General features: G+C 41.9%; 1 protein-coding gene across 1 annotated transcript in view; it reads left to right on the forward strand.

Annotated features, from left to right (window-relative positions):
• The window catches only part of ppp1r9a (protein phosphatase 1, regulatory subunit 9A), a gene marked incomplete in the record, with an annotated part of 43593 nt that overhangs the window by 7774 nt on the left and 21769 nt on the right, over nucleotides 1–14050 (forward strand). The window contains 3 exon segments of the mRNA XM_035681529.1: nucleotides 9308–9440; nucleotides 10212–10332; nucleotides 14008–14050. Of these exon segments, the coding sequence (XP_035537422.1) occupies nucleotides 9308–9440; nucleotides 10212–10332; nucleotides 14008–14050 (297 nt within the window).

Here is a 14050-nt window from a genome sequence, read left to right on the forward strand (position 1 = left end):
AGGAATCTGATTGGCCATCGCTAGCCCCCCCCCCCGGAGTCAAAAGGTGATGGGTTGGTAGTTGGGTTGTTGATTTTATGAATGGATTATTGAACGTGCATAGTGGGTACTGGCCCAGAGCTTCTGGGTAAATTGAATGTTTACATTTCTTTCTTTCAGAGACACAAAAAACACATAGACAATGGCAATATAACCACAAAGCCTTTCTGTTTCATAATCTGTCCATTGCTGTAGGCTATTTAGAGTTACCAGTAGAAGATATTTATTAATATTATTCCATATCAAAATATTTGAAGTTGTTTATTTTGCATTCATTTGTTAAGCTGAATAAACAACAATTAATAATGTAAATTGCATTATTGCTAAGAACCAGGGCTTTAAATTTGAGTCTTTACACATTTTACTGTGTCCCCAATTTAGACCCCCAAATCAAAGTGACCTGCCTCAGACGGATATCTCTATGCTAGCAGATTAGATCACCCTGCAAACACTTGGTTTCAAATACAACCTACACACATTCCTTTCTTTGTACTTTTGCCGTAATGCGAGTTTGCATCTCGGGCTGCAGTACATCAAACCAATTCAGAGACTCATCTTGTACTTTGGTGGAGCGTGAAAGAACCTAAAGACAAAGTCGCTGATGCTTAGAAACAGAGAAAATGCCAACTAGCACCCTCCCAGTGCCGGGCATTTAGAGACAGTCATTTATTTTGTCATGTGGGAGCTCATTTGACTGCCCTTAATACAATACATGACAACAGAGACTCTTGAGTTTTTTGTCAGGATGTAACTTACGGCCTGTCCTCCCTACTGTAGCTACATTACTGTTCAAATCCAACAATGTTGTTACATAGATGCATCTAGAGTAAACATCTGTGTGATTCTAACATCCTTATCTGGAGCACCACCTAATACAGTCTTGTGCTTCACAAGCTCAAATGAGATGGCCTCCAGCCAGGAACTTTGCTTTCTGACCGTGTTTTCTGATGGAAAGGATTGCTCTACTTTAGGGCAGTCTGTCTTTCTGGCTGATGGTATATGTGTAACAGCATTGCCTGACTTTTGGAACAAATACTGACATGGAATTTGGCAATGTCATTTTGAAATAGTATTTAGGTCTGCACGGCATTGCTACAGCTTAGCCTCTTTCAATATAGCGTAGTGTTGCAGTGGATGCCTTTTCCAATAAAATCCATTTTGCAGAAATGTAAGTCCTTTCTGTTTCAATCATTCTCCATGATTGAGTTGAAGTCTGCAACTCACAGCATGGAAAAACTGCTGCTAAATGGTATTTTGCCAGGTTTTTGCGTAACATAATTTTCTGTATATGGATATATTCTTTAGCACCCAGTCAATCTCTCTTCTGCCCTGAATTCGAGTGTTTTCCCTCTGTGAGCTGAGTGAAGCTGGCTGTCAACTTCCTAATTATGCAATCTGTGGCTGGGCATAATAGGGGAGAACAGGGTTTTGTTGGGAGGGAGTTCCAATACTTTGCTAGAGCAGCTATACAGCAGTTGACATTTTGGTTAGACCAGCAAAAAAACAGCAGCTGATCTCAGGCAGAACGACAGTCGGGTATTTTGGTTAAGCCTCTTTCAGGGAGGCTAAATCGAAAATCTTGACTAACAGCTAGGCTTTTTACAAATCATCTAGTGGTGTAGAAACTTGTTTGATGGCTTTATATATGATTATGTAGTAATGTGAGCTAAAATGTCAGCGTAAACAATCCAGAAGTATTAATATTCAACCCAAACTATCATATTAAATGTTTTTGTGTAGTAGTCAAACTATGAATGAAAAAGCACAGCATCATGACTCCAAGAATTTTCTGCTTCCTGTCTTATCTCTGACAGGTACAACTACTCCAAACTCAGGTGTGTGTATTTGTGCGCGCATGTAGCTTAGTCACTCCATTATTAATGCAGTGGTGTTTTTGTTTGCTTGTTTCGGAGCCACCCGATCCTCCCTGGGGGATGCATTTTTAATGATCCAGGAAAGGCAAGACGTACCCTGCGGTTTCTAAGGCTGGTCAGTTGCAACACAGTGGGCTGTGTCATGAACCATCATCCAACCCCCACCTACCCTGATCTGGTCGTCTGCTTATGATATCGTCTGCGCTGACAGTTTTTTATTGCAGTAAAAAAACTGCACAGAACAGAGTGTCTGAGCGACACAATGTTCTCAGTGTTTGCTAAGCCGGCGCTGAGGAAGGTTCAGACTGCTGCATTGTCACCATGTCCTTGTTTATCGTGAGTGAGGAACATGATTAAGGTGAACTGTCTGAAACACCAACTGTTGGACTGATTCCCGTAAAAAACACTAATGCATTCTCACATTTGTGCCGCAAGTAGAATTATCCCAGATCACACATAGTGGCTATTCTACTGTGTGTGTGAATAGGAATACTGAATGTGGTCCCAAACTCTGCCAAGTCATTGTTACGGCATAATGAATTTCATAGCATAGCAAGTGGGCATTAGAGCATCAGTACTGTAACAAGCAACATGTTGTTATTGTGTTACTGATCCCAGCCTCCCACTCACTGTATATGACCAAGATATGAAAGAAAGCAGTGCATTGTCTGCAGCCATTCAGTTGCAGTTGTTTACTATGCTCTTCCCTTTTAACGCTGACCCCTCTCTCTCTCTCTCTGTCCTCCCCCCCTCACTCTCTGTGCCTCTCGTCCTATAGTTGGGCAGTGGCTGGGTTTGTTGGTGGGAGTCATAGCACCCAGTGGTATTGTGTGGACTGAAGTTCATTCCTGAGGGCAAAAAAACAAGCCGGCTACAGAAAGACCAGCTGAAACAAAAAATCGGAGCTGAGTTTTCCCCCTTTGAATGAGAACGCAAGTCTGAAATGACATCTTAATTACATTTTGAAAAGAGTACATCTTGGCTGTGTATTTCTCTCAAAGATCTCCTCTAGTACGAACAGCATGTGTGTCTGCTGTATATGCAGAAGCTCCATCTGAAGTTAAAAAAAGAAATGCTGACTTGTTAGATTGAGATGCCGTTCCCTGACGTGTCAAAAGTAAGTGTCACTTCCTCAGATGATGAGGGGTGATGTACGTCAAAATGACAGAAAGGTTGGCCTCCAATTGACTGTAAAATCCTGTACAATTCTCTCTTATCTAACGGGTTACTGAATGTATCTGTTTCTTTCTCTCTTTTCTCACTCTTACTCATTCCCGTCTCCACGTCTTTATATCTGTCAGTCTCAGTCTGTTCTTGCAAAACATGAATTTATTTCCATCATCAGCAACCGTCTCGTCCCTTCAGCATTCAGACACTTTCTTCAGCACCTGTCAGCTCTCCGGCATGGTGTTGTGTGAGTGGGTGGGTGGCCACAGGTAGAAGTGATGGAATGTAAATGTGCTGAGCTGTCGCTGCAAAGGCTGTGTGTGTGTATGTGTGTGTATGTGCCAGGCTGTAGTTAATCCACTGCAGGGTTTGCTGGGCTCGTGCCACAGCAGTAGGAACATTTCTCCTGGGTTTCCCAGCCTCTTATTGCCCTGGGCAGCGTCCACTGTCTGGAAGGTGTGGGGCGGGCGACGGGACTGGCACCCACACACCAAAGGCCCGGTTTAATACCATCAGAGGCGGTTGGCCGAGCATGGGCACCATGCCGTGACATCTTAGGCAGGGACTCAGACAACCCTGGAGCAAATTACCCCTAGCCTCGCCTGCTCCTTAGCTTTTCTTTTTTTTTTTGTTCCATTTTCTTTTCTTTATTTCTCTCTTATTGCCTGTTTCACTGTTCAATAGCCTGACTGTCTGCTGCTGCTGTAACCCATGAATCATATGAGTCACTCTGTTTCTCTCTCAGTGGATATTGCCTGCCATCCTCTGTAAACTCGATTCTTCCTTTTCATTTCCTACTCCTCCACTTTTCTCATCATATTGATGCTTCCTGCATCTCTTCTTTTGTCCCCTCATTTGTCCTCTTTGTTTTATCCCAGTCCACCATCTCTCATTTAACTTCCCCTTCCTCTATTCCCCATTCAAACATTAACTCCTTTTTCAACCTTTTTTCTCCTCCATCCCATTCCCATGTTTCTGTTGTTCCCTCTTGCTCTCTCCTCCCCTGTGGTTTATTGTGCCCTTGGTAATCCACAGTCCTCTGTAGCGGAGGGGAGCCATCGGGCGAGTCCAACAGCTCGGATAGACAGACAGACAGACAGACATTATTCGGCTGAGGGGTCATCATCTAGCACCACAGGCAGTGAGATGAATCTTCATTCAGGACACTGGCTGGACATGTACATGCATGCGTGCTTGTGCAGACATGTACCTGCAATGAAACCGGCTGCATACTTTTATCGTTTAAATACCCGATGTGCATTAATAGCAGTACGTACTCAAACACCAATGTACAAATATAGGGAGAGTGAGAGGCACTTACACTGAGTGAGAGGGCTCAGCTTTAATAAAGTCATTGGCATCTGCAGGCATCTGCAGAATCACAGCTGCTGCAGCAGCATCCACAAATGACAGTAAAACCGCATTTTAACAGTCAAACCAAAATCCCTCCTTCCTCCTGGAGATCAGATAACGAGACTGCCAATCTGTGGATGCCCAAACAGAACTGATGTCCGCACTGAAGTGACAGTAAGTCCATTTCAAGGGGTTTGATTACTGATGACACACTAAAATGTGTGTGTTTTGGTGTCAGGGGCATCGATCAGTGTGTTGTTTGGATGAAATATGAGCCTCGGCAGAGGAAAAGAAGAGATATTGGTTGATACAGTGAGGAATGACAAAATGAGAAAGAGGAAAGGTAGTCATTATCAGATATTACAGTGTGTATGTTAGATATCAGAGAAAGTGGTGTGCCTGTATGCGTACTGTATGTGTGTGTGTATGAGTGCGTGGGTGGATCAGAAGTGCTATTACACTGAAAGAGTGGGTGTAAGAAGACGAGTGTATTTCCTGGCTCCCATCTTAAGAGGATGTTATGGTTCCTACATGTATTATCATTATGTAATATAATGTGCAGAAGTTTTTGATTTTTCTCCATTAAAATTTGATAGCAAGATGTACTCAGCAAGCACCATTAGACTCCATAAAAGTATTTTAAACCATATTTTATGATTTTAAATGTATGTGCCCAGCCATCTGAAAATAAGGCACTTTTATATCAATCCTCAAAATCAGGTTTTTGTTGGCACAAGCTTTTTTCATCCAAAGTAGTGCGTTAAGCCTGAAAAGAAGTGCAGGCAGCGTAGAGGAATATATTTACATGTAAATGGTTGTGTGTTGTGTTTAATCCTACAAAAGACTTTTCCAATTCAATTCCAGAGGGGCCACATGGGGAGACGGCCCATTATACTCCAGTGTACTTCCACATTTAGTGGTTGTCCTTGTGCGCTGCCTCTTCAATAAAAATGGAATTACAGTCGAGCAAAATGACCTACCTCAGCACACACCAACTGTACTTGAAAGTGGAAATCTGTAGGTGTTTGTCATCTTGACGTGATCAGGATATAGATTTCACACCGCTATTAAAGCAGATAAGGTTGAAATGCTCTGACATCGCTGTTTCCAAGGGATCAGTTTATTGGATTATGTGGGTCAACGTAGTGATACGCGTCATATTAGGTTCGATGTAGCTGTCAAGATTTATTATATCTCTTGAGTCATTCCCTACATGCAGATAATGTTGGGTTGTGTCAGCTCTGTCACTGTTTGCACCCTGTTTGTTTGCCTCAGATTGTACATCCTGTGAAAGCCTGCAATAACGTTTCTCCTTTAAAACGTTTAAAACGAATGTACAGCCATGTAAGCTCTGGTCATTAACGTGTGTAATCCATTGACAGTATATATCATCATTACCATGTTCATCATCTTATTTTAGAGCAATAGCATGCTAACATTTGTGAATTAGCACTAAACACAAGTATTTAGTCATGAACCAGTTTGGGACAAAGTTAGTGGATCATCAGAGTCAGTAGGACTAATCCTGTGGGAAACATGAATGTATGAACCAAATTTCATAGCGATCCCGTAGTCATCAAGGTATTTAACTCTGAAGCAAAAATTTAAACTTGTTTGTGGCGCCAGAGGGAAGGTCGGGGGATCAACAAAGTCATTAAAATGTATCCACTAGGGACAAAAAAAAAGTAAATTTCATGTCAATCAGTCAGGTAGTTGTCAAGGTTTTTCCCTTGAACAACATATATCTACTTCATAGTGACATTAGGGGAAAAGTCAGTAGAAGTAATAATTTGGACCCCATGAATTTTACTACATCAGGGCATTTCTGGCTGACCCACCAACAGACCAACCTTGCCAATCCCAAGAGCCATGCAGTCAGCCATTCCTGTAATATATCCATGAAGGGCAGAGGTATATATATATATATATATCTATATATATATATATATATAGATATATATATACACACATATATAAGTAAATGTTGTTTGAATATAGCTATATATATTATATGTATGGTTAGCTGCAGCCTTAACTGTCTCTTCCACAGCTGTCAGACTTGTGGTTGCCAGCTGCAGGCCTGGTCCTGTACTCTGGCCATTTTTCAGCTCCCTGTAGTAAAACAAGCAGCAGGCAGCAGTGTCCTACCATACCGCCAAGGTTAAACACAGTCACACACATTATTGTACCATCTCACAATCAGATTTTTTCCCTTATCCCTCCTCCTTGCTTCAAATCAAAACGTGTTTTTTGGCAGAACATAATCCAATTATCTACAGAGAAGAAGAAGATATTATATAAATCAATGTAAAAATGTTGCTTGATTTATAATAAACATATTAAACATAAGTTGAATCTGTTATCAAAAGGAGAGTGTGTAGGATTTAGTGGCGTCTAGCAGTAAAGTTGCAGGTTGCAACCATTTGAATACTGCTCAGCCTTTCATGCATGCAGGAGGAACTACGGTGGCCACAAAAATCTAAAGGCCCTATCTAGAGCAAGTGTTTGGTTTGTCCGTTCTGGGCTACTGTAGAAACATGGCAGTTGAAAATGGTGGACTTACAAGAGGCTCCCTCTGTAGATGAAAATGGCTCAAAAAATGTAGGAAGGGTAATTTTTGAGCTGCGTTCTTTCTTTGGGTGCCTTAATATTTACCGAATTGACTGGACATGGCCTGTCCTCAGAGGGAACCAGATGTTTTTTCAGACAATATGGAGATATATGACAACCGTCAGGTTCCTTTATCTTGTGCGTAAATGCTTTCCATTTGATAATGCAGTCTGTCTCTCTGTTTCTCTTTCACTCTCTTTCTGCCTACCTATTCTTATTTCCCATGTGCATGCTCTTTCATTTAACTTGTCACTCTCTGTCTCTCAGTCACCATTGCTCTCTTGTCCATCCTGTGCCTTCTCAGTTCATCTGTCTCTCAGATTGTTTTGAATTCCCTCTCTGGCCCTTTTCTTATCTATCTCCATCGCTGAACCTCCTCTGTCTCTTTTTCACTTGCCTCCTCTCACGGATCCACCCTCATCTGTCCTCATCTTTCCTCATGACCTCTGTCTCTCTCTGTCTGACTGGCCACATGCTAATGTGTTTGTAGATAGCACACAGTGACAGAGAGAGGCCATTAGAGAGTGTACTGACTGCCAATGGTAGCATCGTGTCCAGGACATCCAGGACAGCGCTGGTGTTAGCATTCGTCAGCAATGTGTGTTTGTGCATTGGTATATATATATATTGTGTGTGTGTGTGTGGAGAAAGAGGGGGTGAATGTATTTTACATTCCTGAGTATTTGTGTGCTTATATATCTTTAATCATACGCACAACATTATGTACATGTATATATGTGACGTGTGTATGGGTGTGTGCGTGTGTGTGCATGGGGCCATTAATAATGCAGAGCTGTTGATCACACTGAATGATTGATGACAGCGAGGTCATGGATAGAGCTCACGCAGGTTCACACAGAGGAAAGAATAAACACCAACCCTGGCAGCATCACGCTACATCAATGTGCCCAAGCTGTGTGTACAACCAGCACAGAGTCTCTTAAATGTAGTGCCACTTATTTATTTATTTACTGTAGTTTGCTACATCCGCTACAGCGTGAAAAATGCGTAACTAAAAGCACAAATATCTTGATTGACACTTTTCGTGCATTTTTTAATGTTTTGAACTTGTTTGCCGGTTATTATGTTCGTCCGTACGCAGCTGAGATCTTCCTCCATTTCTGCACACATACGTACCAAGTGATGAACATAAATCTGGCTTTAGTCATTGCATGGGATGTGAGATGTCGCCTTATTGATCTCTACCGAGATTATATTTCCTCTTTCACCCTATTCAAAAAAGGTCAGGGCCCCTAGATAGGAAGTGGCTGACTTGCTCGGTGACATTACAGGATGTGATAAAACTCTGTGGGAACCAGATATAATTTGCATCCTCAGTGCAGTTTGTGACAGTTTATTTCCCTCATCTGCTGTAGTTCTGATTCATGTGATCACAGCGTCGAGAATAACTTTGATAATGATTGACGTAATCAAGCTAAATGTGCGATATCCCTCTCCCCCGACCTCCTTGCCTGTAGGAGCCATGTGGTGAATGTAGCTAATTTCTCAGATTTTCTGGGATAGCAGCTGCAATCAGTGTGTGTGTCTCCAGGTGTCTGACACACACACACTCTGCGTGTAGACTGCGCATACCCCTTAATTCAGCACCATCAGCCAGCATTCTGCAGAACGCCGCACTACAGACGTGACAACAGCATGCATGTTGGAGTCTGCTTGTGCACAGCTATCTCACCTCCTCCCCTTCCTCTTTGGTGCAGAGAGCAGTGGGAGCGCTTGGCCCGGGATGAGATGTGAAGTGACGGCCTGCCTCTTGCTGTGGAGGAAAGATTCTTACGAGGGCCACGCAGCTTAGAGGAGGAGAAAGGCCTCCCTGTCCCTCCTCATTATGTTTCTCTACACTACAGTTTCCTGTTGGTTAATGGGCTGGTTGTAGTTGTGGCTTTGTTACACTGGGTTTTATTTACCAACTATATCTTGGTTTGGAACACAAAAGCTCTTATTTACTTCCACCAATAGTCATAAACTTGTAAAGTAAGAGCATTAATCTGCCTGGAGAGCAACCACTGTTATCATTAAAAAAAAGTGTCTTGTCATACTTGTATGAGTTGTAATTGCTAATAAGTGTAAACTTGCTTACTCATTATTAGCCATTAGGTACAGTAATGCCTTTCTAAAACTTAATTTAACATCCAGAATCATGCTGCTAATGTGGTCCAGGTGATTTCTAGCTCTATGACTTGAACCAGCTGCTATATTTAATTCCGTGCGCCCACTTCCGCTAACTCCTTGTGCTCCCTCTCCAGGTGTTCAACACCTACTCCAATGAGGACTACGACCGACGTAACGAAGAGGTGGATCCTGTGGCCTCCTCCGCAGAGTATGAGCTGGAGAAGAGGGTGGAGAAACTGGAGCTCTTCCCTGTGGAGCTGGAGAAAGGTGGGAAAGGAAATCTAAGAACATTGTAACGAGGAGGTGGATCTTGTCAGTTATACATTATACCCAGCAGACAGATTCACCTACATATGGGATGTCACTAAAGAAAAATTAAAGGTGGCATATTTCTATTTTTATTCTATCTATGCAGGTTCTTCAGTTTTTTCTTTTCCTCTGTTATGATTTACTGAATTTATGGCCCAACCATTGAAGATAAGGCTGGCTAATTTCACTGCTTCTAAGCATCCTGTTTAAATGCAGCAGTTCACTACAAATCTCCTTAGATCACATTAAAAGACATTGTAGAGCACAGTTTGTTCTAATTCCCCAGCATGAGCTACAAAGAGGTGATATTTCATCTTCTTCACTTGTCTTTTCCTGTTGAGGTTTTTCCTGTGTTGAAATCCAGTATTGCCAAGAACCTAAAATAGAATGACTTCATGTTGTAAGGTTTCATCCACCTCCCCATTATGTAACCCTAACAACTTGTGAATAATTAATGCGGAATAGAGATGGACGGATGCTACACTGGAAGGGAATTTCCCATTCAGCACGTTTCATATTTATGTGTGTAATACCAAGCCAATCGTAAATATCTAGTCTTCTCCATTAATAAATCAGGTGTTCCATCTAGCTGACATCAGTTTACTAGGAGCCATTTTGAGTTTGATCCAAGCTCACTGGAAAGTTACGAAATGGAGAGCCTTAACCCTGCTGTGCCCCATCGCACACTTACAGAGACCACAACTAACTACGTGGTCCGTGTGATTCCAGACGACGACGGCCTGGGGATCAGTATCATCGGGATGGGCGTCGGTGCTGACGCAGGGCTGGAGAAACTGGGCATCTTCGTCAAGACCGTCATCGAGGGCGGAGCTGCTGAGAGAGACGGCAGGTGAGCGCTGCTTTCCTTGCTGGATATCACACATGTCAGTGAGCGATTAATGAGTCTGGAGACACGTTAAAGCAGATGAGAGCACGTGAAAGCTCAGCGTGTGCTGGGACAAAGATTCACATTTCACTTATTGTACAAAAATACACACAGCAATTAATCAGCTGTTTGGTTTCCATTTACCCACCACCACCTCTTCTCACTCTCACACACACACACACAGAGTCACACTCTGTCCCTGTCAGATTTAGCAGCAGGGGTTGGGATTAAATCCACTGGGAGAGGCACAGTCTGGGACATGAAGTCTCACACAGGACTGTACAGTGCGTAGGTGTGTGCACTGTAAGTGTATTGTGTGACAGAGACAACGCATTAGAGTGTATTATCTCTTGTATTCTGTGTCAGTTTGCAAAAGTTAGTCTGCAGAAAATGAGAGACTTTTTTTTTTTATAGGCCTCCATATTCACAGTGTGTCTGTGTCTCTATGTATGTCCCTGGAAGATGTCTGTCTGTGTGTGTGTGTGTGTATGTGTGTGTGTCTTATTGAGAGGGAGAAACCGTATTGTGTCTGTGTGCATTATAAAGCGTGAACAGTGCAGAGTAAGCAACTCAGCCAGGGGTAGAGGAGGAAATGACAGCTTCCCAGCAGGCGAGCTGTGGTTTTGTGCCTCTAAACCACCAGCTTCTACCTATTAGTGTATCTGTGTGGTTCAGGTTCCCCATAAACAGATTAAAAAAACAGATAGGCACTTCCATTCCATGCAGTGTGAGAGCAGTAAGTACTGTAAGCTCAGCATACACACCCAGGAACCTTAGTGCACTGGGGTTGTTTGCGGTAGGTATGTTTTCATTTGGGGATTAATTTTTTTTCTTTTATGTAGCAGCCAGGGTTGGCATTTTCAGGAACACATGAGAGCGAGATTAGTTAAAATGTAGCGAGCAGAGAGATGGGGCAAAGGAATAGAGAGTGGGGAAAAGAAACAGCTTGTTCAAAAGTGACAAAAGTTGATCCTGTTCTAAGATGACAGTCGCACTGATTCCAAAAAGTCTAAGTTCTTTTAGTGAGTGGGAAAAGTATGAAAAGATCAGAGGAAGGCTGTGCTAAAGCTCAAGTTCAGTTCATTTCTGAGCCTTCAGATTTGAGCCTTTTCTCCTTTATTTAAAATAAACGTTTAAATAAAGTTGTAAATTTTACTGGTTCTCATCTCTCTACAATGACTTTTATGGTACCAAGAGGGAGAAGTCTACTTTGTGTTTAGTGCTAATTAGCCATTGTTAGCATGCTAACACACTAAAATAAGATGTTGAAAATGGTAAATATTACACATGCTCATAACGTTATTGTCATTGTGAACATGTTAGCATGCCGGCATTAGCATTTAGCTCAAACCACAGTCTGTGCCTAAGTACAGCCCATACAGTCTCACAGAGCTGCTAGCGTGACTGTACACTCTTCGTCCCTTATTTTGACTTTGCCTGCATATTTTCTATTCAAACTGCACATGTAGACTCAATATGAAGACCAAAAAATATATATAAAAAACTTTCACAATAAGCATATGTTTTTTTAAATATATTTTTTGGTGTCATACATTACTAAATGCCTTATTCATTAAATTGAGATCATTTCCTTTAACTTTTTCTCTTTTTAATGTATCTAAAAAAAATATTTCAAAGAGATTAATTACACTACTCATTACTGTTGAAAGTAATACTATTACTAGTAATACGTTACTGCCCAACACTGGTGACCACACATAATAAAATCAGTAAAATCTTATGTAGACAGTAGTACTGTTGTTCCAATGAACCCAAGCTTTAGTATGCAAGCCATGCACACGCCCACTCATCCACAATCCTTTGGTTGCAATAATAATCCGTTTTTCTGAATCTGCCTGTGTCCCCATGGATTTCACAATAAACTTTCATCACAATATAAGATAAATTAACTGAAGACGATAATACTCATAAATATCCTTTAAGCGCTATCTCACTCTCACTCTCTCTCTCTTACACACACACATACATGCACACACACACACGCAAACCAGGAGTCACCAGCCAGAATGTAATTTCCTTCCATCCTTACCTTTTCCAGCTATAGGGCTTTCTCTCTCTTGCTGAGTCAGACTCAATGGTCTGACGCGCATACACACACACTCACAGGCAGACAGATAGATGGGCTTGGCTGTGGCTCATTGTTTTGTCTGGTGCAGATGACCCTAGGTGTGTGTGTGTGTACTGGGGTGATATGGAGGTTATGAGATGAAGGTGTGTATGTGTGTTTTGGTTTATTTGTATGCGCTGTGTGTCAACCAGCCTCGGCCACACATAGCCAAATTGAAATGTTTGATGCCATAAAGGTCAGAAAAGTGTCCGAGCTGCTGACTGACAGACAACCAGCTCTCACCCTGTCAACCTCTCAGGCTCTATACATCCATGTGACAGCTCTGGTTGATGTGTCACTGTCATTTTAAATCCTGCTATGCAGCTGCTTTATGTTGTGACAGAGTGAGACAGGAGCTGAAAGGACGCTGGTTACTCCAGTTACGGATGCAGCCATCACAGAACATGCTTGATTTTGAGCTTAGCTTTGCAGGAAACTTGTGCAAAACTTCAACTGTAATGTGCAAACGTTTCGCTTGGAGTCAGCTTGTTCGGATGTATTTCATTATATTTAGAAATTGTGCGTGAGGTAGAATGGGTTTGTCTAAAGGTTCAGGATAAATAGAATCTGTAATGGTGCATGTTCAGTGATCTCTGTAGAACTAGTTAAAACTCTCATGAAACAGTAGTTCATTATCCTCTCAGTTCTCACAGGTGCCATCACTCTCCAGTCTCAAGAGTGGTTGTACTGGTTTGATTGGACCATTTTATATAATGAAAATGTAATAGTTGGATAGTGTAATTGAATCGTCTGTGCTTATAAACTCGTAGAAGTCCTACATTTTTGCAGGCTCCTTGTATGTTGTTAGCACTAGTAGAAGCAGGAGAGACCAAAGTGGTTTGTTGTAGAAGAAAATGATGCATGTGTTGTGCCTTCAAGCAGGGAAGTATAAGAACAATATGCTGTTTTGTTGAAAAATAATGAGAATTACTTTTTGTTTTATTCATGTGTCAAAGAAATTATTCAGATAACCTCTTAGTCTTGTTTTTATGCAAATTTCCGAGTAGATTTGAATTAAATATTGAGCGTGGACGTCTCTTTGAATGGATTTGTTCACGATCCTCTGTCATTAATAGTGGATCATCAGGAGTTTCATTTTAGGTCAGGAGCTTAGCTGACCTCTCATCGTGTCCAGACCAGAGCAAAAATGTCGGCTGTGTTGTGGCCCAGGGAATGGCTCACTGGCCTCCATGCCCTTGTTGGCCCTCCTAGTTTGTTTTGAGCCTCATCACTTCTGTCTCTTGGTTAGGCAATAGTCGGGAGCTATTGCAGTGGAAAGTCTGGCCCTGTTATTGTGAAAATAATCAGAATATGCATGATAGGCCAGTTTGTTTGTCCCTTGTGCCTCTTGTAGTAGTTTAGCTGCATAAGTCATGATGTTATTTTGACATTTATTTCTGTAGACTAGTTAGTCATTTTCAAGAGAATCATCCGTAAACCAAAGACAGTAATACTCGTGTTGAATGATGCAAATGATGATTCATTTGTGTGTGTGTGTGTGTGTGCATCAGGATCAAGGTGAATGACCAGATCGTGGAGGTGGATGGGACCAGT

This window comes from Morone saxatilis, unplaced genomic scaffold, assembly GCF_004916995.1.
Source record: "Morone saxatilis isolate NCDOM2014 unplaced genomic scaffold, NCSU_SB_2.0 Contig9, whole genome shotgun sequence".
Classification (NCBI taxonomy): domain Eukaryota; kingdom Metazoa; phylum Chordata; class Actinopteri; family Moronidae; genus Morone; species Morone saxatilis.